General features: G+C 36.6%; 1 protein-coding gene across 2 annotated transcripts in view; it reads left to right on the top strand.

The window, feature by feature from the left end:
* The first annotated feature begins 6 nt into the window (after positions 1-6).
* CDYL (chromodomain Y like) overlaps positions 7-26,212 on the top strand; it is a 166,345-nt gene continuing 140,139 nt past the window's right edge. For both annotated transcript variants that reach the window (XM_015587324.2, XM_015587323.2), the window contains exon 1: positions 7-92. In XM_015587324.2, coding sequence (XP_015442810.1) covers positions 69-92 — 24 coding nt within the window. In that variant the 5' untranslated portion in view covers positions 7-68. The remainder of the gene's footprint in view (positions 93-26,212) is intronic.

The following is a 26,212-nucleotide window of genomic DNA, read 5'->3' as shown; positions in this document are numbered from 1 at the left end:
CGCCCAGCGGCGACGGCGCCTCACCCCAACCCTGCCCCTCCCGCCTGCCCGCAACTCCGCTGCCCACCATGGCTTCCGAGGAGCTGTACGAGGTACCTCCCCTCCCCCTCCTGGACCCTCCGTCTGCCCCCGCCCGCCGCCCCTGCCCTGCCCCGGCCCGACGGCCGGGCTCTGCTGCGGGGGGCCCCCCCCCCCCCCCCTGCAGTTTGCTGGACGGGAAATGTGCGCGAGAGGATCCCGAGCCACGCTGCCGGGGGGCCCGGCGGGCGGGGGTGCTCCCTGGAGTTGTTGGGCTCTTGGGAAGCGGGGGTTCCCCCGCAGTGGGGAAGTATCGCTTGCACGAGTGACTTGCCTAGACTGAGCCTAAAGTGTTCTTGGCGACAGTGATGGGTGTGAAGCCCCCGTTACCGCTTGGCGGGGTCTGTGGGCGGTGCGGGGGTGTTTTTCCTGTCCATTTAATAGAGCCTTTTAGAGAGGGTTTTGCCTTGGGCTTTTTTTGGGTGGGGGGAGACGAGAGGAAGAGTGCCACTGTCTCTCGACTCTGCTCCTAGCCAAAGCGATGCAAAATATCTCACCGAAAATGCTGAACATTGACCACATGCTTTAATTAGGTTAGCATTGTGGCCAGAGCCAGGAAATTTAAATTTAACGCTGATACACCGTCATTCATTTGCGCCGCAGCGTTGCAAGTAAGAAGGGGCACAATCAGAACTCTTAGTTATGGGCAGTGGTTTTGCCAGCTTCAACTTCAAGTTTTGGAGTTATCAGTCTGGATCTTTAGACATATTTTGTATCCCTCGATGTAACTTTTTGACGTATTGCAAAGTAGACTTCCTGGGAGTACAGAAGTTTGAAAGGCTTTCGGTTGTTTTCGATAAATGATTCTTCTGCTTCACATATATTCATAAATATGTCTTCATAAGAGACTTAAGACTTCTGGATAGTCTCTGGATTCACCTTTATGATGTGTTTAGGGACCTGAGTGTTTAGGGACTTAAGTAAGCGTCTGTAACAAGTAGAGCCCCTTGGCCTTTGTGAGCGAATCCTTAATAAGTACCAGGTGAGCCCTCTGAGGTGTCTTCTCTTGTGGATGTATTATTGCTGTTGGCACAGAATGGAGCTCTATTGCCAACAGTGATAGCAACTTTTTGGTGTTTTTTAAAAGGAAGTGTTTGCAAAAGTGCTCAGGAGGAGAGGTGCCTTCTGTAGAATTAATGGTGAGGTTGTTGCCTCCCCTTAAATTGTATGCGGTCAGTGTACCTTAGCTGGCACTGAAAATATTCTATTCAATGCAACCATTTTACACAGTAGCAGTGCCCTACTGTATTCAGATACTATCTTGGATCATTTGGGTATGTCAAGAGGGGAAAAAAATATCCCTGTTCCCAAGAAGCTTTTCTTCTAGGAAAGTAAGTGTTGTGTGTGTGGAACACCCAGAAATAGAGGCTAAGATGCAGAAAGTCTTCCAGCCCAAGAAATACAATAGGGAGAGTTCACAAAATGAGGATGTGTGAGGAGTTTTGGTTTCTACCTTAGATTATTCTTTGATAGTTTAGGCTTGAGTAGTCACTGTTTTTTGTTTGTTTGTTTATAATTACATTATTAGTTAGTGTTTGGGTGAGAGTTGCACCTTATACATAAGTTGTATCTTATGTGTATAAAGATGATCCTGAAAACAATACACTTAGACTAGTATATAATGAACTAAATTTAGTTCTTTGCTTTTTCTGTGTCTTTTACTCACTACTCACTACTTACCCGGCAGAATTCATTTATAAGTCACCTTTTGTACAAAATTTCTGTTCATTCAGCATGCTTATTGAATGCCCATTCTATGGAGGTTCCATGGGGAGAGGAAGGGAGGTATGAGAATGGTCTTGCCTATTGGAAAAGAAATAAGTACACTGCAAAGGAATGATGCACCTGCACAGTTGAACTTTTGATTCTGGGTTTTGTTTTAGTTTTGAAAAAAGTTATTAAGAGTATAGTTGAAGTATATCTTTTAGGGTGTTAGTTCTAAGTTCTCCTTTACTTGTAGGTAACACTCTGACTATGTTATGATTGAAAGTTGATATTTGAAAGTACTGCATAGTGGTTGAGAGCCTGGATTTGGAGTCAGAAAACAGTTATTGATTTCTGATCCTGTCACCTTGGGTAAATTAATCTTGAAGACTCAGTTTCCTCATCTTTAAAATTGGGACCAATGTTTATCTCATAGAGCTTTGCAATTCAAATGAAAAAAATATGTTATTATTATTTCCATAATAAACACTCAGTAAGTGATGGTTATTATTGTATTTAAACTGATCTAGCATGCCTTCCTGAGGCCTGATTTGTTTTCTAAAGATACAGAATTGTGTTTTTTAATCAAGGCAGTATTATTTGTGATGCAGAAATGATAGGCAGTTGTAAATGAACACTACACAGACAAGCTGTTTGACAAGGCTGGGGAGAGTGCAAAGTTACTTTAGTAGTCAGGTCATGGGACATTAGTTGCCTAGTTTTGTCCAGTTCTGCCTAAATTAAAAAAGAAGTTTTGTTTGGCTTCAAACTCCACAATTGGGTATATGACAGAAGAGGAAGTTCAAAGTCTTACTTTTTGAAATAATGTAAGAGAAAGGGTCTGCAGTAGCTATGTGAACTTGGGCAAGTTAAGCCTTTGTTTTCTCATCTTAAAAGAGATCTCCAACACTTAGGATGGTGCCTGCTATATAGTAATAGGTCCTTAGTAAATGTTTAAATGGTTGTTATAATTATGCTTCGTGAATGAAAAATAAGACATCAGAGCCTAGACAAGATGGGGGGGGGGCCGGGGTTAGGGAGCATTAGCCTTCCAAAATCGGAAGAATTACTGTCAGTTGAAGGATAGACTGGGTTTACCCCCTGCCTCTCCAGCAGCTAGGGTTAGGGAAGACAGATTTTACTTACCCATGCTAAGAACTTAATAGCTTTCATAAAAAGACAAGCATCCTTTAGATTAGAGGTCCACAAACTTTATGTAAAGATATTTACATAATTAGGCCAGATAATTAGTATTTAGACCTCGCAGGCCACGCAGTCTTTGTTGCAACTACTCAGCTCTCTGCTGTACTGCAGAAGCAACCATAAGCAATAAGCTTAAGTGAATGATCACTGTGTTCCAGTAAAACTTCATGTACAGTAAAATTCTAATTTCATATAATTTTTTTTACATGTCATGAAATATTCTTTTTTTTTTTTCAATCACTTAAAAATGTAAAAACCATTCTCAGTCCATGGGTTTTACGAAAACAGGCACTGGGATGGATTTGGCCTCCATGTCTTAATTTGCTGACCTTCGCTTTAGATGATCTACTGTTCTGAGCTGAGGTTGGGGCATATGGAAGGTGGAGTATGGAATAATTAAAGGCCTTGTGCTCTAATCCTAGTTCTAGATTTAGAGCCAGAAGTTTTATGTTCCACTCTTGCCTTCAATATGAGGAAGGGAATTAGCTGTGTGTCTTGTTAAGTAACTGTCCTGAACTGCAGCAGTAAAATGGGAATGATGATAAGTAGTACTTCAAATAATTGTGAAGCTTAAATGACATTACCGTGTAAAAGCAATTTTTAGTTAATGTTATACAAAAGTGTTAAGTGGTGACATTATTGTAGGAAACGTCTTTATTTTCTTCTGTTCTTAATTACAGGGGAAACAAAAAAACCCACCCAATTTGTAAACCCTGAAACCAAACTTGTTTTTCTTTGAGATTTAGGATTTCAAAGGGTCGAGTAAATTGAGTATTTCATGAAAGAAAATTGAGATCAAGAGGACCTTAATTTATCTAGTGGTCACATAACTACCATAATGGGACCAAATAAAGAATAGACGTCGTAATAACATAGAAGATGTATTCTTCTTATTTGTATATCTTAATTCCTTTTTCCTCAGTGGATGTAAGATTTTTCCCTTGAAGTACTATAATAGTTAATTTAAATTTCAGTAAGATCTCAGTGATCTAATCTTGGCCTTCTGAGAAAATATTTATCCAACACCTGTATGTTTCAATAAAAAATGGAAGTAAGCTTTTAAGAATGAAATTCTCCCTGGCTTATAAAAGTATCTTAAAGATTATTAGTTTGAAAGGATAATCAGAATTTGGGGAAAAAAGAAGTCTTGAATCTCCTTACTTTAGGATGAGATTGTTCTTTTCTCTTCTGCACCACAATTTTATGTACATTGACCAAAAGTACAATTATAAATAAAATCTGCATGTGTAGTTCAAATGGAAGTCACAAAGATCAGGAGATCTTCTATGGCTATTGGTCAAGATAAACCAGCATCTGTTGTGTGTGGTGGAGATAGTTCTTAAAAGATCGTGATCACCAAAATAAGCAAAGGAAAAGAGAGTTATTTGACTTTTGAAGTTGATTGAGGGGAAACGAAGTCCAATGTGTGTGTATTTTGAAAATTAACACATTATCTTAAATGGCAAACCCCTAATGTTCTTCATTTGCTTGAACGGTGTAGGCATCTTCTGTGCTTTTCCTTTGAATTTGCTTTCAATTCTTGTGTACTAGAATGTCTTTTTTCTGTTCTTGCTGTGGTATCCAAGAATCACTGAATTTTTCCTTATGCTCTATAATGGTTTTAACCATCAAATGTATTTTCATGATATATAAGGAATACTTTATTTGCAGCATTCCGATTCACAGTTTGTGATGCACAAAGCTAGTATGGGTTAAATTTTTGTGAATAAGGAATAATAGTTTTCATATTGTGTATGTTTGCAGGTGCAACAGCATTGTCTGGGATACTTTTAAAAAACATTCTTCTGGTCAAACCATGAGAACATAGTTTTCAGCGTTTAGGTGGAGACAGGAATCTATGTTTCAAAAAGCTTCTTTCTGGAATGTGGGTACATTTAGGAGCCTCTGGTCTGTATTTCTGACACTGAGGCTACCAGTTGAGGTCGGAAGGGATTGGGCTCTGTCTCTGCAGAAGAGGCGCTCTGGGTGTACTAGACTGGCCCTTTTTGCAAGCTCTTTGACCATTGCCAGTTATTAACTGAGTCATTTCAGGAAGAGAGTATTAAAAATGCTCAGTAATTAATTAAGGGTGTTATAATTTTTATTTTCTATCTTCATTGTACGGCTTACTCATCTACCAGATTGTAAGATTGGTGCTTACAATCTTTAAAACTAGGAATTTTTTTCTGGTCATTATTTTCCACAGTTCAAATATTAGCAGTAGTTGCATAATGGTTGAATCACACATTAATAAAAGAGTGAATTATAGGAATGACTCTACTTGACTCCTTACCTCCACGTTCCTCCTCCCCCAAATATCATGCCCTGTGCTGTTTCATTTTATGTTTAATTCCTCATCTGCTTACATGGTTTCAACTCTAGGATAGGGAGAACTTCTATCTTTACTGTTTCCCACACAAACTTAATTCTCATGTTAAAAAGATGACCAAGGCTTTTGGGGTTTCATTTTCTCTGGGGAGTCTGGGAAAGGTCTTTCTTGGGGAGAGGACCAACAGCTTTCATCTGTTTCTCAGAGGGATCTATGACCTCAAACAAGTATTAGAATTTTTCTTGACACCCTTGAGTTAGACTTGACTTTCACTATCCTTCAATGACTACTTTGATATTATTTTTGGCAAACTCAGCTCTGCTCCAGTCAGAGCCTACAGTAAAGCCATAGTAAAACCTCACCGATTGGGTTTGGATATTGTATGTAATTTTCAGTCTTTAGGTGGCTCTTGAAATTACACATACATAAAGTATAAAGTTAATCATTATTTTAGCTCCCACTTCTGATACTACAATTAGAATCCTTCAACTCTGATCCACCCCTAAACTCACATGCTATTATCTTTCAATCTTTATTTCCATGAATAAAACCTCACAAAATAGGATATAGTTATTCCATGTAGGCAATATTTGTTTAGATTTATCTATGTCTTTACCAGTTTCTTTGATTATCGGTCATATGTCAGAACTTCTGGAATGATTTTTTTCCTTCTCAGGTATATCCTTTAGAGACTTCTTTAGTGAAAGGTTATGGATGGAAAAGTCTAGTTTTTTTCATTATCATGAAATGTCTTTATTTTGACTTCATTTCTGAAAAATAGAATTGATTGAAAATAAAACCAGTTATTGGTTATTTCTGTCAGCATTTTGAAGATATTATTCCATTATTTTCTGGCTTCCCCATTATTCTTGAGGAGGTTGTTGTTAGTCTAGTAGTAGTTACTTTGCAGGCAGTCTGCCTTCTATTTCTGGTTGCTTTTGAGATCCTCTCTTTGACTTTGATGTTCTCTAGTTTTATTACATATGCGGACATAATTATTAATACGTTTGATATACATTGTGCTTTTGTGGATTATGTGCCTCATTAATTCTAAAAAAAATTGTTAGCCATTTTATTATCAAATACTGCTGCTCTTCTATACTCTTCTGAAATTCCAAGTCGTCATTTATTAGATCTTCTCATTCTCTCCCCTATCTCTTACTCTCTCATTTCTATCTCTTCATTTTTGTTTTGTTCACATTCTGGGTATTCCTTGGACCTAACTTCTGGTTCACTAATGAGCTGTGTCTAATTTGCTATTTAGCTTATCCATTGAATTTTTAATTTCAACACTTGTATGTTTACTTCTAAATATTCTGGGTTCTCACCCTGTTCACCCTATAATAGATATAGGAAATGTCTTTACTTTTTGCCTTATTTCCATTTATAATGGACTCTGCCATGTGAAGTTTTCAGGAGGTTGGTAGTTTCCTAGCATTTGTTAATGATGCTCAACAATGTTGATAATACATCATGAATTCTTTGGTTAAAATGTACCAATTTTTCATCAGTAGCTCACTGTTTAGGATTTCAGGGCATTACAGACTTGGATACAGTAGCATTTCTTATTTTAGCATGTAACCTATTTGGAAGCTTTAGCTATTTAGAACATACTAGGACAAAGACAAAAAAAAAGTCGTCTTGGCTTGAAAAAGATGTCATACCCTGTATACTTTCAACAGTACCAGATCTCTCTTGGAGACTGTTTACCCTTATTTTAGGCATGATATGCTTGGATTTAACTGGCTTCCTTAGTATGTTAGAAACAGATATTTGGTAAGGGAAAGGGAGCATCCAAAGGCAGTGAATTGACATTAATAAGTTTGTTCTTGAGATGAGCTGAAGAAAGTAGCTGGTGATTGCACCTCTGGGTCACATATCATAGGGGCTCATGAGCCTCATAGAGCATCTGAAAATCATGTTTATGAAAAGAAAAGATGTATGTTGAAAAGAGCTATCAAAAATGGGTTTTGTTCATTGAAGTGTTATTTACAATAGCCAAGATATGAAAGCAACCTAAGTGCCCATCAGAAGACAATTGGATAAAGAAGATGTGGTATATACAATGGAATATTATTCGGCCATAAAAAAGAATGGAATCTTACCATTTGCAACAACTTAGATGAACCTAGAGGATATTGTGCTAAGTAAATAAGTCAGGCAGAGAAAGACAAATACTATATGATCTCACTTATTTGGGGAATCTAAAGTACAAAATAGACAGAACAAACAGACTCATAGATACAGAGAACTGTTGGTTGCCAGATGGGAGGGGGTTAAGGGGGCTGGGTGAAAAAGTGGAAGGAATTAAATAGATTGGTAGTTAAAAAATAATCACAGGAGATGTAGAGTACAGCATAGAGAAGGCAGTCAATACTGTTGTATTAACTATATATGGTGCTGGTGGGTACTAGACTAATCAAGTAGATCACTTTGTAAATTATATGTCTACCTACTATGTACATCTGAAACTAATACAAAATAATATTGAATGTCAACTGTAATCAAAAAATAAAAATAATAAAAATAAAATGCCAAGAGTTCATAAAAATGGTTTTAAAAAAGTTTTGGTATGTGACAAAATTAAGTATTTTTATGGTATGCTTTTCAAAGTTTCTACTGAAGTGTTTCTAACAGCAGACGGGAGCAAGTTTCCTCTTAAGGAGATAGAAGTGGGAGGGAGGATTGCAAGCCTGGCCTGTTTTTAAATTCTCATATTATCCTAAAGCATTTGTGAAATTTTCTGGTTCGATATTAAATGTTTTAAAAGCACTTACCAGTTAACTCTACTCCATAAATCTTTGGGGGTCAGATTGATGCTACAGGAAGATGAGCCATGAGTTAGTGTCTCCGTACATCTCTTCATCTCCTGCTATGTATGTGTACCCTGGTTTAAGAACAGGGGCTTACTGTGTTACCTTCTATGCTGATGCTAGGTAAGGGAAATATTAACTGATTTAGTGATATGTAAATGAGAATATTTGAATTGAGTAATCAAAATTTGAAAAAATCTTAACCATTATAGTTAAAAGGTATTTATTGTCTAAAGTTATCTTAATGCTGGGTGTTCAAGACAAAGTACACTAGTTGTTTTTTCTCAAATCTGCCTGCTGATTCTCTACTTAAAAGAGCAATTGTGCTGTTCTTTGGAGTCAGTCATGGAGCATTTGTAGAGTCCCTGTTGGAATGGTGGCCTGTCTGCTTCATAACTCCTCCCTGCCCAAGAACCTGATCAAAATCAACAAAAAAGAGATTGTGGTCATGAGTGGGCGATTACAGCAATGCCACACTCCCACATTTGTCAAGAAGAGGCCTGGGAGAGAAAAAGACCAAAGCCGTGGGAGTAGGGGTGGGGATGGGAGAAGGATTGTTCTAAAATTCAAGTCTCTTATAGGCATGACTCCACTAAAAGGAAAACGAAAACCTTAGAGTCCTTGTCTTGGCTGAATTCTGTTGCAGTAGTGGGACCTGCCTTGGAGTTTGGGAAACTATTTAAAAAGCTTTTTTTTGATGGTGGAACAGGTCTTATAAGGAAACATTGGCACAAATAAAGGAATTAATGTGACCTAGGCCCTGAAGATGGGTCTAAGAACTCCCATTTCCCCTCTGAGGCAGTAGGCAAAAGATTGGAATGCCCTGTTGAATTCCCGAGGCCCTACTTTGCTGGGTGATTGGGGTGGGAACTAAAAGTAAGATAGAGATTTCCATCTTTCCTGTCCTTTAGCACCACCTTCCACTACTCAAAAGTGTGACCTGAGTTTTTCTGGAATCTGTCTGCCATCGTAACAGGAAATGTTCTCATGACTCTATCTACTCTGCTCCTCTGGGAGGAGGAAGGGTGTCTTGCCAGTCCTCCAATAAATTGAGTGGAACTGCCTCCTGCAGGTGGTGTGAGGTCAGCTAGAAAGCCCTCATGTTCTGTGAAGCCTGGTGGGGACCCAGCAGAAGTGACAGCTTGCTTCTCCTTTTTTACAGGAATAGCAAAGCAGTTGGTACTACTTCTTCAGAAGCTCTTTCGGTTTTCTATTTTGCTTCTCTCCCTAGTAGAATCCCAGGAAGGGGAAAAATCCAGGGGACAGACCTGGCTGTGCACATAATCAGTCCGCCCACCAGGCTTTATTGCTGGACTAGCTACATTTCTGGTTCCCAGTCCTGGCAAGCCTCCCTGCTCTAGACATTCTCTCACTCCCAGTAATTCAAACTAAAGCAGCTACTACCTAAGTAGAAAGAGTGGCTTAAGAGCCATGTGTGATGTGTTTTATCAGCTTTTGCGAGGTGTATATCAGAAACTCCTGTCACTGAAAGATGTTGCAGGATCAACTATTGAACAAATCTTTGTTCAAAAATTGTCCGATTACTCTATTTTTTCCCCCTAGCTTTCTGCATTTTTGGCCTTTAACTCTGGGTCAAGGGAAATGAGATTGAGTGTTGCTGTCTTTTCTACCTACTTGTTCTCTCTTCTCTGTCACTTTTCTCACCCCATCCTGTTTTAGAGTCCTGTCCCTACTACACTTCATCATAATATGGAATTGAACTATTAAGAAAAGTTTAGGTTCCTCTTCTTTATGAAAAAGGTCAGGTGAACAGTAGAATCCTTGTCTTTCTAAAATCAACTTTCAAACTAAACTAAGCTGGCCTTAGTTTATTGATTTTTTTTTTCTTTGGCCCCCACTTCCTCTTTTCCATTTGTTTGTCCTTAGTAGGAAATGGATTTCTCATTCTGCTTTATGTCATTATTAATTTAGGACATGTCACCCAGTCAGGTTTTTGCCTATTTGTAAGATATCAATAATGATACAAAAGAGCAACAAACATACAGAAAGATTTACTTTTCTCCCTTGTTCTTTATTTTGGATATATGTTAGCAAGAAGCTATTTAGTCTACATTCTTAAATTATTTATGTTTGTTAAAAGTGGTATGAAAAATTTCTTGAAAAGAATTTATAAATAATGTTGATGAAACCTTTTAAATGGGAAGAATGCCTAAATTTAAGAAATCTTTTAAGTAAATTTTAACATTAAAAGACTCATGTACAATGACAAGCATTAACTTCATAAGAACTAAGAAAACATCAACATTAAGTAAATCAGCATGTGAATTTTATCACCAATACCATTGTTCATTCTATAACTGATTCCATAGAGTCAAATAGATTGTTAGTATGTGGAAATGAAATTTGAGAATCAGTGAGATGCAGAGGACCTAGTGATGTGTTTCCTTATTAGGACACTTCATTTTGTGTGTGAGAAACTGCTTTTGATTTACAATATATCATCAGCTTGACTCACTAGACTTACTGTTATGAATTACTTCAGTTATTCTAAAATTCATTTCTCCCTTAGGGAGTAAAGATTTGGCACCATGGAAGATATTTTAGAAACTCTGAGGGCAATCCTAGAATAGGAGAAAGTTTTGAGAATGTTTTCTGTTGTCAACAGCCTCTTTGACATAAGAGCTTGGCCTTTGAAGGTCACTGCTTGAACCAGATGACATTCACTTGGCAGACTGGTCCTTTGAATTTCCAGAATTTACATAATCTCATCACCTTACTTGTGGTTTGTATGTAAAGGCCCTATGTGTGTGTGTTCATTGAAGAAAGATGGTGAAAGTCGAAGAAAAAAAAATATCCCATCTCTACCACCTTAGATTAACCACCACAGACCATAGAGGACCATCATTCCTGACATCTTTATGCATACAGATAGAAGAATAGATGTATATAGATAACAGTTCATAAAAATAGAAGTATATACTTGTTATTTAACAGAAGACAAATAGAAAATGTGATGGCATTGTAGAATTTTATATAAAAACCTTTTTATTTCTTTGATCCATTTTTCTTTTGCCTTATTGATTTGTTGGAGTTCTTTGTAATGGATGCTAATCTTTTTTTTATAAATTGCAGATATCGTCTCATCTGCGGTGTGTCTTTTTTTTAGTATGCCAATCCATATAGCTTGTTGACAAGCAATACTATGGCGTTTTAGCTGGCGCTGCATTCAGTATTTCTAGCTTCACCAGCCCACATGCACGCAGGTCATGAAGGTCACGCAGGTCACGCACTTTACGCAAGTCCCGTTCCCTGTCTCGCGATCTTGAGACCTCCTCCGTAGGATCCCAGACTGCAGCGCGATACCTGATTCTTCCCGCAGTCGCAGTGGCCTTTCACTTTCTGCATTGCGGGCTCCATTTTGGCTTCTCAACTAAACATCCTGTACTGGTGACTTGTGTCTTCATTCTTCATTAAAAATTTTAAAATCTGTAATATCCAGGTGAGCCTTGAACAACAGGGGTTTTGAAACTGTGTGGGTCAATTTACAGGTGGAATTACTTTTCAGTAAATATAGTACGCCCTTCCAATTCCTGGGTTTCGAATCTGCAGATTCATCCCGCCGCGGATTATAGAGTATTTTCGCATTACAAGCTGGGGATCGAATACTATTTCTTTTTTTTTTTCTGTTCCTGGTTGGTCGAATCGTGGATGTGATTCAACTATAGGGCCTCTATAGTTAAGATTTCGGCGAATTAAAAGTTATCTGGATTTTGGGGGGTGCAGAGTGGTAGAATCCCTAACCCCAGTTGTTCAGGGGTCAGCTGTAGTTACATATTTTATCTGCCAAATTAACGAAAATTTTACATTTTAACGTAGTCGAATTTATTTTCCTCAATTTGTTGCTCGTTTAGGAAATCCTACTCTTAAGATCATTGTTTTTTCATCTAAGTTTTGCTTCTTATGCCTACAGTTTTTGTTTATGACATGAAGTTGGTGTCTGATTTCTTTTTTAAATGTGGATAATCTTGTTTTCACCATTTACGATGCAGTCTGTCTCTTCCGCACTTATTTGCTGCCTCTGCTATATACGAAGTTTTCATTTATGTGTGGGTCAGTTTCCTCTGTTCTGTTGGTGTTTTCCTTGGTCACACCACACTGTTGTAATTAGAATGGCTTTATAAGTTTTAGAAACTTGCCTTACCCAGCTATCTTTATCTTGTTTTCTTCCTGAAAAACTTCTCAATTCTTCTTGGTGGTGTGCTTTTCCACTTTCGCATTGCAATCATCTTGTTGAATTACACAAGAAACCTTGTTGGGTTTGGGGTGGCTGCTGCATTGTGTTCAGGGATTAATCTGTGGCGCTGAAGATACAGCAGACACCTAATAGATTAAAGTCCCTGCCCCCAAGGAGTTTATTTTGTAATAGTGGCAGCAGGCTAATTAGGATACAGCTAATAACTTGGGTTTGTTATTTTTTTTATGTAAATCGTCAGCAAGAGCTTCCTTGATAAGGTGACATTTGGAGCTTGAAAGCAAAGGAATGCCTCCTGAGGTTGGCTGTTCTTGATGAGTTTGAGCAGTGCAAGGAGGCCATTGTGTCTGGAGATGGAGATAATGGAAGATGAGGTCATGGTGGCAGTGGGGTCCATGCAGGCCCTTTGCACATGTGCTAAATATTTTTTTGAGTTTTATTTTTAGTAAGATGGGAAACCACTGGAGGAATATGTAATGAAATTTAAGTGTAAAGAGTTATGCTAGAAATTGTTTGGAGAATAAACTATAAGGGGATCAGGAAGGAAGCAGGAAGACTGATTGGGAGGCTGGCAGAAGATGGTGGAAGTTTGAAATCTGGGCGGAGTCTATGACCATACCACCCTGAATGCACCCGATCTCGCCTGAAATCTGGGTGGCGGTGTGATGGAGGTAGTGAAGAGTGATTGCATTTGGAGTATATTTTAAAGGTAGAGCTGAGCAGAATTTATTCATGGATTGGATGTTGGATATGTGGGAATGAGAAGCAGTTGTAAGGACCTAGGGTTTTTAGGGTTGAGTAGAAAAATGGATTTGCCATTTTTAAAGCCAGGTGTTACTAAGAGGTAGCTTTGGTTTTATTTCGTAGGAGTGCTGGTAGGCAGATAAATAGGGATTGGATTTTAGACTTGTTAAGCTTGAGATGCCTTTTAGACATACAGGTGGCAGTGTTGAGCAGCAATAGGCTATATAAGTTTAGAGTTTAGGGCATATGCTTAAGTGGGAGATAATTTTGGGAGAAAATCAGTGTAACACGATTTTTAAAGCCACGAGAGAATTTAATCATCCAGGGAGTTGAGTATAAAGAGAGAAAAGATATGAAGATTAAATCTTGGGGGCATTCTTAGATAGAACTTGGGGAAGATAAAGACACGATAAAGCAGACTGAGAAGAGATGTGGCTAGAAAAGTAGAAACGAGGTAGTGGTGCCCTGGAAGCTAGATGAAGAACTTTTCAAGAAAGAGGGAATGTGTTCTGTGCTGTCGCTGAGGACTGCGAATTAACTTAAATTTGGCAGCACAGAGGCCACTTGGCAACAGCAGTTTAGCTGGAGTGCTGGGGACTAGAGCCTGGCACTCGCTCATAAGAGAATAAGAAAAGAGGCACTGGAGTTGTTGATTATAGGCAACTGTCAAGACCAGTTCTGTGAAAAAGGAACCAGGAGGGTGAGGTAGGCTCTGGCGTTTGTTTGCTTTAAGATAGGAGAAATTACAGTATGTTGTGTGATGTTAGGAAAGAGCTATAGGAAGGGAAAATTAATGAATGAGGAGAGAGAGAGAGAGAACAGTAGCTGGAATGATTCACCCAAGTTGGCAAGAGGGAATCCGATCCAAGATCATGGGGAAAGGCAAATGTTCCCTTAATTATGTCTCTCTCCCTCTCTCTTCCTCTCTCTTCCCCTCTACCCACCTTTTGGTCCTTCAGTTACATCTTGTTAGGAACTTTCTGAAAGTTTTGTATGGTCTTAGATTTATTCCTAGACACTCTAGTTTTTTGTTGCTCTTGCTAATGGAATCTCTGAAAAGTTATTTTTTCTAATTGGTTAATACTTGTGCATGGAAAGGCTATTTATGTCTGATTTTTATATTTACAACCTTGTCGAACTATTGTGTTATTTGGAAATTTGTGGATTCCTTTAGATCTATATGTAGACAGTCATATCTTGTGCAAATGGGGATAATTATATATTTCTCTTTTCAACTCATACCTGGTGTTTTTGTTTGTGTGTTTGTTTTTTACATTGACTGGAACCATCCAGTACAATGTTGAATATAAGTTATAACAAGCATTCTTCATTTCTAATTCTATACATTCCATGAAATTTTACTATTAAGTAAAAGCTGTAGATATGTGCTATATACCTTAAAAATCTGGGTAAAGTTCTCCTGTATTTCTGGCTTGTGAAGAGTTTTTAAATCATGAAACATTATTGAATTGTACTGAATGTATTTTCTGCATTTATTAGAATGTCATTTTTTAATCCCTCTTAATTTTTTAAAGTACTATATTATATTTTCTGATGTTGAGCCTTCCTTGCATTTCTAGGATAAACCCTGCTTAGTCACAGTGTATTATTTTATGGACATTGTTCACTTCTCGTAATCAGTGTCGTTATAGTTATTTGAAGAAGAAGTAACCAACACTTTTTTTTTTCCTATTCTCAGTTGGCAGAATCTTTGGATTTTCTGTTTTTTGAAGATTTTCTTAGACTTGACTATAAAATCATCTGAGCCTCTGTTGCCTTTTAAGATGGGTAGTTATTTGGTCATCCATTGAAGAATTAGGTCTTGTTGATTTAATAGTGCTATTTCCTAAGTAAATGTGCTTAAAGCTTTCTATATTAGAACACTTTTAGAATATTTAAAAATCTATACTGGATTTGTGATTATATACCTTTAATATGCTTCATGTTTTTTCTGCCTTTTTTCTTAGATATTTTCTCTTTGATTCATTTTTAAAAATCATTTTTTTATTGATTTTCTATTGTATCTTTGTCTTTTACTTCTTTATTGCTTACTTTTTATTTCCTCTTTCGGTTATGTGGTTCTTTTCCTACCTTACTGAATCGAATACTTAGCTCATCTTGTTTTTTAATGAAGGCTGTAAAAGTAAGTACAGCTTTAGCCACATCTTACAAATTTGAGTTTGATTTATTTTTTCAATCTTACGTATCTTTAGACTTTTATTTGAAACGTATTTTCTCTTTTTCAAAAAAATTACAGCCACAAGGGTTTTGTTTTTTGAGTACTTAAATTTAAATATTTTAAAGATGATAATCTTTTCCTTCACTATTTTCTAATTGAATTACATCATGGTCAGAGAATGGTCTTTGTGAATCTTTGAAGTCATGGAGATTTCCTTTTGTGATCTTGTAAAAGATTTTTTTGGGGGGATTAGAGTTCGATTCATTTAGTTTAGGGTTGAGATGTATAAATTTATATCTAACTTACGTATTTATCAAATGTACTATACGCTTCAATTGGTAGTACTCTATTAATGAAAATTTTTCTTAAAAATTTATGTTTTTGTATGTGGCTATACCGAATTGTTTTGGGTAGTATTTGCTAGTCATATAATTTTCCTTTTAATTAAAAAAAGTGGTTTTGTTTAGAAGTGTCTCTTACAAGCAAGATAGAAAAACTTCAATTTGATGTTTTTTATGAGTTTGGTGTATTTATATTTGTTATGATTTCTGAAATAGTTTGATTAATGATTGCTACTTATCCTTTGCATTTTTTTTTCCAGCTCTGTTGGTTTGAGAGATTTTTCTGGATGGATTGACTGTTCATTCTTTTGCAGGTTTGAGGATATAGATTCTTTTACCCTCTGGTTACCATTAATTTCTTTTAAATTCTGCGTTATTGTTATTCTGAGCAATCAAGTTATTCAGTAATTTCTGTTCGGAAATGTGACAAGGATTTCAGTATTCTTTACCTTCTGAATATATCTATTTCCTCATCTTATGCTCGAGAATTTTAAAATTCTTTCCAGTGTTTAAATTACCGGTTATTTAAATTTTCTAACATTATATTTGAATGCTTGTTTGTTTCATTTATCTCTCCCCTTCTATATGGGCTGCCTTTGTTTTTGAATTACATTTTATTCTTTTATTTATTTATTTTTTTTTGATATATAATTTGGATACTACAGAGTTCCTCCTTTAAGGTGTACAGTTCAGTGTTTTTTAGTATAGTCACAAAGTTGTACAGCTATTACCTCTCATTTCAACATTTTGTCACCTCAGAAGGAAACTCCATACCCATTAGTTATCACCCCCAACCCTACCCCTGCACCCCTGGCAACCACTAATCTATTTTCTTTCTCTAGTTTGTCTGTACTGAGCATTTCATATGAATATGATCATACAATATGTCGTCCTTTGTGTCTGGCTTCTTTCATGGTGTGCTAATAATTGAGCACAATGTTTTCAAGGATAATCTATTAGGAACTATTTTTTGTTATGAATAATGTTGCAGGGAACATCGATGTAGAAGTTTTTGCATACTTTTCAGTTCTTTTGAGTATATATCTAGGAGTAGACTGAATTACATCTTTTAATGGTTATATTAGTAAGGATTTGGGATAGTAAATTTTTAGTATTGCTATGTCTAAAGATAATCTTACTATTTTCTATATATTTTTAATTTATAATGGCTTTAGCTGGGTATAAGTTTTATTGGTTGACGATTTAAGTTTTTTAAATAATTTTTTCACAGTTGACATACAATATTATATTAGCTTCAGGTGTACAACGTAGTGATTAGATATTTATATAACTTACGAAGTGGTCACCCTGACATATGTAGTACCTATCTGACACTATACCATATATTAGTATGCCAAAACTATTTTGTAACTACCAAGTTGTACTTCTTAATCTCTTCTTCTTTTTTACCCTTCTACCAACCACCCTCCCATCTGGCAACTCTCATAATGTTCTCTGCATCTGTGAGTTTGTTTCTGTTTTGTTTCTTTATTTTGTTCTTTAGATTCCACATATAAGAGAAATATATGGCATTTATCTTTGTCTTAACTTATTCCATGCAGCACAATACCCTCTAGTTCCATCCATGTTACAGATGGCAAGATTTCATTCCTTTTAATTGCTGAGTAATAATCCATTGTATCGATATACCACCTCTTCTTTATCCATTCTCTGACTGATGGACACCCAGGTTCCCTCCATATCTTGGTTGTTGTAAATAATGCTGCAATGAACATATGAATGCACCTGTCCATTTGAAGTAGTGTTTTCTGGAACCTAGTGGAATTACTGGGTTCTTTTATGTCTCTTATTATATATAACCTTTGTTTTAAAGACTGTTTGGCCTGGTATAAGTTTTGCTGCCCTAGCTTCACGCCCTCCGCCCCCCGCCCCGCCCAGTTTCCTTATTCAGGAAATGTCTTTTTCCATCCCTTTACTTTCAGTCTGTGTGTGTCTTTTGATCTGAAGTGAGTCTTTTGTAGGCAGCATATGTGTCTTGTTTTCTTAGTCACCTGATGTCTTTTGATTGGAGCATTTAATCCATTCACAATGAAAATAATTGTTGTATGTATTTATTGCCATTTATTATTTCTGTTTTTGCTCTTCTTAAAAAAGCCCCCTTAACATTTCTCAAAACACTGGTTTGGTGGTGATGAACTCCTTTAGCTTTTTTGGATTTTTTTCTTTTTTTTTTTTTTGGCTGTTCCAATTATGTGTTTTCTACTGCCTTGTCCGGTAAGTTCTTTATCTGTCCTTTGATTCTAAGTGATAGCTTTGCTGCGTAGAGTAATCTTGATTGTAGGTCCTTGCTTTTCATCACTAAATATTTCATGCTAATCCCTTCTGGCCTGCAAAATTTCTGTTGAGAAATCAGCTGACAGTCTTATGGGAGCTCCCTTGTAGGTAACTAACTGCTTTTCTCTTGTTGCTTTTAAGATTCTTTCTTTAAGTTTTGGCATTTTAATTATGTCATGTCTTGGTGTAGACAGACCTCTTTGGGTTCATCTGATTTGGGATTCTGCATCTGAGGTTGTATGTCTATATTCTTCACCACGTTAGGGAAGTTTTAACTCATTATTTCTTCAACTATGTTTTCAATTCCTTGGGGTCTCTCTTCTCCTTCTGAGACCCCTATGATGCAAATGTTGTATTGCTTGCTGTTGTCTCAGAGGTCCCTTAAGCTATCCTCATTTTTTTGGCTTTTCTGATTGTGTGTTTTCTACTGCCTTGTCTTCCAAATTGCCGATTCAATCCTCTGTTTGTGACCTACTGTTGGTTATCTGTAATATATTCTTTGTTTTAGTTATTATATTATTTATTTCTGACTGGTTCTTTTTTACATTTTCTATTTCCATTTTTATGTTTTCTTTGTTGAAGTTTTAACTGAGATCATTGAGCATCCTTATAACCAATTTTTGAACTCTGTGTCGGGTAGATTGCTTTTTTCTGTTTTACTACTTTTTCTGAAAATTTGTTCTTTCATTTAAGACATATTCCTTTGACTCCCCATTTTGGCTGCCTCTCTGTGTTTGTTTCTATGTATTAGGTGGAACTGCTATGTTTCCTGGCCTTAGTAGAGTGGCCTTATGTAGTAGGTGTCTTGTGGGGCCCAATGCTGGAGTCTTCCTGGTCACTTAAGCCAGCTGCTCCAGGTGTGTCCCTTGTGTGGGTTGTTTGTGTCTTCCTGTTGTAGTTGGGCTTCGGTTGCAGTTTGCACATCAGTGTGGGGAAGGATTGATCCTTGGGCTGATTGGTTGTGAGGACTGGCTGTGACTATAGTGGAGGAACAGTTGTGCAGGGGCTGACCCTATGGAACAGGATTCGCTTTAGCAGGGCTCTTGTGCTTGCCCAGTCTGCCCTTTGGGTGTGCCATATGTGGAGGTGGTTGGGTGGTGCTCTGGTGTCTGAAGCTGGCTGCTGGGTGTGTTGGTTTGGGGGCCTCATGGGATAGGCTTTGTTTCCGGCCAGGGTCACTTGTTGCCTGCACCCTGCGTGGGACCACTTGGTATGAGCTATAAAGTGATCTGCGGATGGTTGCCACTTGCGCTGGGCTTGGAGGTACGTGGGAGAGGTTAAGCTGCAAACTGAAGCTAGCTACCACTAGTGCCAGGTTTGTGGCTGCACAAGAGGTAAGGGGTATGCCGAGGCTAGATGCTGCTTGTTTGAGGTTTGTGAACCTTTGAGAGATTTTAGGAAAGTCTGAAGCATGAGCCAAGACAGGTTGTGTGTATGGAAAAGCCACTAGTAGAGGCTTTGTTGGGCCCACGTTGGGTGGGGCGGGGTCTCAGGGAATCACAAGGGTAGGGTAAACAGTGTTAGCCAGGTTGATGGGTATTCATAGGCCTGCCTGTGTCTGCACGCTGGGAATTGAGAAGCTCAGTAGAGGAGCATTGTTATCTGCCAGCACTTCTGTCTGATAGAGAGCTGCTCCTCCAGCCCTCACCCTGAAACCACTTTATTTCATCTCTATATGTCCCTGGTTCCTTTTGAGCTGCTACCCCAGCACTGGAGCTCAGAGTGAGTCTGTCAGTGAGTAAAGTCCACACGTGGCCCTTTAAGAAGAATACCTTGGATTCCAGCTGCCCTCTGATCAGCCACAATATCTCCTGGTTTTCACAGCTTCTCAGAAGTTGTAGGGACTTCTCTTCTTCATACTGGAGCCCCAGTTTGGGGAGCTGAATGTGGGGCTGGGACCCCTTGCTCCTCATGGGGGAACTCCACAGCTGTGATAACCCTCCTGATTTTTAACTGCCATGTGTGGGTGGGTGTAGGGCCAACTCGTTTTGCTTCTCTGCTCCTCCTAGTGTCAGTGTGGCTTATTCTGTATATTCTTAGTTATAAGACTTCTGTTCACCTAGAATTCAGACCATTCTCATTCTTGATGATGGTGGTTCTTTACTTGTAATTTTACTGTGGTCATGAGAAGAGGCAAGGATAATGTTTACCTGTTCCTCCATCTTGACTGGAAGATGACAATTAAGTTTTATTAACTTCGTAGCTGATGAAAAATCTGCTTCTCTTTATATAGGTCACCAGAGTTTCTGGTAGTTTTAAGATTTGTTTCCCTTGATAGTTCTGCATTTTATTACAGTGGGTCTAAGAGTAGATATTGTTTTGATATGAATATGAATAATATGAGGATGTTTGGATCTCAATATATGTTAATGCCTTAAGGAATTGTTGGTTCTATGTTTATAAAGTATTGATCTGTAATTTTCTCTGCTCAATTCATGTCAGAGTTTTGCTGGTCTCATAAAAGTTAAGAAGCATTCTTTCCTTGTATTTTCTGAAAGTGGTTGTGTTACTTTCTGAAATTGATTTTGATTCTTCTATGAATGTTTACTAGAATTTATCAGTGAAGCCATCTGGTACTGAAATTTTTTTGTGTGTCTTTATTAGATATAAAGCTATTCAGACTTTATATTCTAAAACTTTGGTGTTGTGTCTTTAAATGCATTTTACTTTAAAGTATAGACTTTAACAAAAATAATTTTTATTCATATTCTAGTTTTGGTTTAATTTACTTTTTAGTTTCATAAGAGGAAGCTTAGGTCACTGGTTTAAGACTCCTTGTTTTCTAATATGAACATTTAATGCTGTAAATTTCCTTCAAGCCCTATTTTAGTGTATCCTGTGAAGCTCGATATACATTAATTTTTATGTAGGTCAAAAAATTTTCTATTTTCCCTTTTTTTTGACCCATAGTTTGTTTAGAATTAAGTTGTTTAATTTTCAGACATTCGAAGTTTTACTATATGTTTCAGTTTTGATTTATTAATTCCATTGTCAGAGAACATTTTCTGTAAGATTTTAGTCTTTTGGAATCTATTTAGACTTCTTTTATGGCCAGTATATGGTCCCTGTTGGTGAATGTTCCTTGGGCACTTAAAAAGGTTGTATGATTCTTTAGTTGTTGTTGGAGTATTTCACAACTAGCAGCTAAATTAAGGTTGGTATTGTTATTTAGATCTCCTCTATACTTTTCTTTGGTCTAGTTTTATCAATTACTGAGAGGTGTGTTACAATCTCCAACTATAAAAAAAGTGTTTGTTGTTCCTCTTGTCCTTACTTCACATATTTTGATGCTCTCACTAGATGCATTATATATGTATATCCTTCTTCTGTTGACCTTTTAAAATCATGAAATTTTTCTTTTTGTCTGTAGCAATACTCCTTGAAATCTACTGTTTTTTACATTAATATAGCTCTTCCAGCCTTGGTATATACTTATTCAGACTTTTAGTTTGTCTTTATATTTAAAGTGCTTCTTTTGAAAGTAGAATATAGTTGGCTCTTGGTTTCGAAAAAATTCAATTTGGTAATGCATGAGGTACATTGAGCTTTTGGGAATTTAAAAAAAAAACATTAAATTCACTGGGGTAACATTGGTTAATAACAGTATATAAATTTCTAGTGTACAACTTTATCATATGACATCTGTATACTCCATTGTGTGCCACTGCCCACAACCTAGCCTCCTTCTGTCACCATATATTTGATCCTCTTTATTCTTTTTATTGTCTCCCCACCCTGTTCCCCTTCCCCTCTGGTGACCACCATTCTGTTGTATTTACGAGTTTGTTTTTTGTTTGGTTGTTCAATTTTTGTTTTTTGTTTTATATCCCACATGTGTGAAATCATATGTTTATTGTCCTTTTCCATCTGACTTATTTTCACTTAGCATAATACTCTCAGATTCATCCATATTGTCACAAATGGCAAAGTTTCATCTTTTTTATGGCTATTTAGCATTCCGTTGTATATGTATGCCATATATTTTATTTATTGGATACTTAGGTTGTTTTCATGTATTGGTTATTGTAAATAATGTTTCATTGAACATAGGGTTACATATATCTTTACGAATAAGTGTTAAGTTTTTCAGATATATGCCTAGAATAGGGTTTGCTGGGTCATATGGTAGTTCTAGTCTTAATTTTTTACGAACGTTTATACCAGGGGTCCCCAAACCCCGGGCTGCAGACTGGTACTGGTCCGTGGCCTATTAGGAACTGGGCTGCACAGCAGGAGGTGAGTGGCAGGCAGGTGATTGAGCGAAGCTCCATCTGTACTTGCAATTGTTTCCAGCGATAGCATCATGGCCTCAGCTCCACCTGAGATCATCAGGCATTAGAATCTCATAGGAGCACTGGTCCCTGGTGCCAAAAATGTTGAGGACTGTTGCATACTGTTTTCCTTTGTGGTTGTACCAATTTCTCTTCCAACCAGCAGTGTATGAGAATTGCTTTTCTTCACATTCTCTTCAACACTTGTTATTTTATGTCTTATCGGTAATAACCATTCTAACAGGTGTGAAATGGTATCTCAGGGTGGTTTTGATTTAAATTTTCATTATAACTAGTGAATTTTCATTATAACATGTCTGCTGGCCATCTGTATATGTTCCTTGGAAAAGTGTCTATTCAGGTTCTCTGCCCATTTTTTAATTAGCTTCTTCGTTGTTGAGTTTTATGAGTTCTTTGTATATTTTGGATTATTACTCCTTAATTGGAGGTATCATTTTTAAGTATCTTTTCCCGTTCAGTTGTTTTTTTGTTTTGTTGATGGTTTCTTTTGCTGTGCACAAACTTTTTGGCTTGTTGTAGTCCCATTCATTTATTTTTTCTTTTACTTCCCTTGCTTTTGGGGTCACATTCACAAAAACTCCTCTGAGACCAAGGTTCATAAGTTTAGTGTCTATGTTTTCTTCTCTGTGTATTGTTTCAGGTCTTATATTTAAATCTTTAATCTATTTCAAGTTAACTTTTGTGTATGGTGTTAGCAGTCTAGTTTCATTTGTCTGCATGTGGCTTTCTAGTTTTCTCAGCAGCATTTATTGAAGAAGTTTCCTTTCACCATTGTATGTTTTTGGAAAATTAGTTGTCCATATATGTGTGGGTTTCTTTCCGGGCTCTTAATTCTGTTCCATTGGTCTTGGTGTTTTTCTGTGTGTACCATACCGTCTTGGTTATTGTAGCTTTGTAGTATAGTTTGAAGTCAGGGTGTGTAAAACCTATGGCGTTATTTTTTCTCAGGATTGCTTTGGCTGTTACAGGTCTTAAGTAATATGGCCATTTTAACAATGTTAATTCCAATCCATGAACATGGACTATCTCCCATTTCTTTGTGTTTTCTTTGGTTTATTTCAGCAGTGTTTTAATTTTCAGTGTACAGGTCCTTTAATTTCCTTTAAGTTCATTTCTAGATATTTTGTACTTACTGTTGCTATTGTAAATGAGATTGTTCATTTCTTATTCTGATATCACATTGTTAGTATATAGGGACACAAGGGATTTTTGTGTATTGATTTTGTATCTTTCACCTTTACTGTATTTGTTTATTGTTTCTAATAGTCTTGGTGGGGTCATTAGGGTTTTCTATATATAGATTCATTTCAAATGTTGACAGTTTTAATTCTTTATTCCCATTTTGGGTGCTTTTTGTTTTTTTCTCTTGCCTATTGCTCTGGCTAGGATTTCCAGTACAGTGTTGAATAATACTGGTGAGAGTGGGCATCCTTGTCCCTGATCTTAGAGGAAAAGCTTTTAGTTTTTCACCATTGTGTATGATATTACCTGAGGGTTTGTCATATATGGCCCTTATTATGTTGAGGCTCCTTCTATATCCATCTTATTGAGTGTTTTCATCACAAATGGATGTTGTATCTTACTACGTTTTTTTTGCATTTGTTGATATATGATTCGTATCTCATGTTGTTAATGTGGTATATTACATTGCTTGATTTGCATATGTTGAACCATCCTTGTATCTCTGGAATGAACCCCACTCGATCATGATTTATTATCCTTTTAATGTATTGTATTTGGTTTGGTAGTATATCGTTTGGGATTTTTGCATCTATGTTTTTCAAAGATATTGGCCTGTAATTTTCTTTTTTTGAGTTATCCTTGCCCAGTTTTGCCATCAGGGTAATGTTGGCCTTGTAAAATGAGTTAGCAACTATCCCTTCCTCTTAAAATTTTGAGAGTGTTTGAGAAGGATAGATATTAAATCTTTGAATGTTTGGTAGAAGTCATCAGAGAAGCCATCTGGACCTGGACTTTTGTGTTTTAAGAGGTTTTTGGTTAGTTACAGTTTTCTTACTAGTGATTGGTATATTTAGGTTTTCCAAATCATGATTCAGTCTGGGAAGGTTATATATTTTTAAGAATTTGTCCATTACTTCTAAGTTACTAAATTTTGTGGCATATAGCCTTTCGTAATATTTTTGTATAATCCTTTGTATATTTATGGCATCTCTTGTAACTTCTCTTTCATTTATGATTTGAGTCTTTTTTTTTTTCCTTAGTGGGTCTAGCCAGAGGTCAACTTTCTTTTCAAAGAATCAGCTCTTTGTTTTATTTTTTATGTTGTATTTTTGTTCTGTTTTATTTATTTCTTCTTTAATTTTTACTATTTTTTTTTCTTCTATTGACTTTGGGCTTCATTTGTTTTTCTAATTCTTTAGAATGTAATGTTAGGTTGTTTATTTGAGCTTTTTCTTGTTTCTTGAAGTAGGCCTGTAATGCTATAAACTATCCTGTTAGATGCTTTTGCTGCATCCCCCAAATTTCGGTGTGTCATATTTTCAAGTTATTTTGTCTCTGTGCATCTTTCGATCTGTTTTATTTCTTCTTTTGTCCAGTAAGTGGCTCAGTTGCACGTTATTTAATCACCGCATATTTGTGGGTTTTCTCAGTTTTCTTATTGTAGTTAATTTTGTTTCATATTGTTGTTGAAAAAATGGTTGGTGTGATTTCGGTCTTCTTAAATTTATTGAGACTAGTTTTTTGCTCCAACATACAGTCTGTCGTTGAGAATCTTTTGTGTGCTCTTGAGAAGAATGTACATTCTGTCATTCTGGGGTGGAAAGTTCTATAAATATCGATTATGTCCATTTGGACTAATATGTCATTTAAGAACATTTCCTTGTTGACTTTCTGTTTGGATGATTTACTCATTATTGTTAATGGGAGGTATTCAGGTCCCCTACTATAATTTATTTTTGTCAGTTTTTTTCTTTAGGTACGTTAGTAATTGGTACTCCCAAGTTGGGTGCATATTTATTAAGTGTTATGTCTTCTTGATGAATTGTCCCCTTTGCCATTATAAAATGTCCACCTTTGTCTCTTGTTATCTTTTTCATCTGGAAATGAATTTTGTCTGATAAAGGTATCTTTGTCTGCTTTTTTCTGGATGCAATTTGTTTGGAGTATCATTTTCTGCCCCTTCACATTGTACTTATGTTTTGTCTTTCTAGCTGAGATGAGTCTCCTGAAAATAACATATAGTTAGGTCTTGTTTTTAATCCATCCCACTATTCTGTGCCTTTTGATTGGTGATCTCAGTTCATTTACATGTGGAGTGGTTATTGATACATGAGGACTTATGACAGCCATTTTATCTTTTGTTTTCTGGTGACTGTTTCCATTGTTCCTTTTCCCCTGCATTTCTGTCTGCTCTTTTAGTTTGGTGGTGTCATATGATTTTTTTTTTTCTCTACTTTTTTTTTTTTTTTTACGTTATATAGTCAGCTCTAGATTTTGTTTCGTGGTTAACATTAGATTTATATAAAAATTCATACATACAGTTATTCCTTTTCTGTCTGATTGCATCTTCATTCACTTGTACAAGTTTAGTTATTTTCCTCTTCCTCTTTTGTTTTTGTTGTCACAGATTATCCTAAAATTAGCACAGATTTTTATGCTGCACATTTGTTTCCAAATTGCAAAAGTTATAATCTTTTTTAAACTGCTTTTTTTGGTAACTTTTATAATTGTTTAGTATGATATTCTGAAAGAGTTATACTGACCTGCATCTGTCTGTTATCTTACTCAGAGTTTTGTGTACTTTTGTCATTTTGTTTCAGGTAGAAGAGCTCCTTTCAGCATTTCTTGTAATGTAGGTCTTGTGGTAATTTTCCACAGCTTCTGTTTGTTTGAGAATGTCTTTGTTTCTCCTTCACATCTAAAGGGCAACTTTGCTGGATATGTTAGTCTTGGTTGGTAGTTTCATTCTTTCAATATTTTGAATATTTCATTCCACACTCTCCTGGCTTATAACGTTTCTGCTAAACTTTTTGTTGATAATCTAATAGGGTTTCCTTTA

This window comes from Pteropus alecto, unplaced genomic scaffold, assembly GCF_000325575.1.
Source record: "Pteropus alecto unplaced genomic scaffold, ASM32557v1 scaffold121, whole genome shotgun sequence".
In the NCBI taxonomy this organism is placed as follows: domain Eukaryota; kingdom Metazoa; phylum Chordata; class Mammalia; order Chiroptera; family Pteropodidae; genus Pteropus; species Pteropus alecto.
This window is presented reverse-complemented; position numbering and strand designations above follow the sequence as displayed.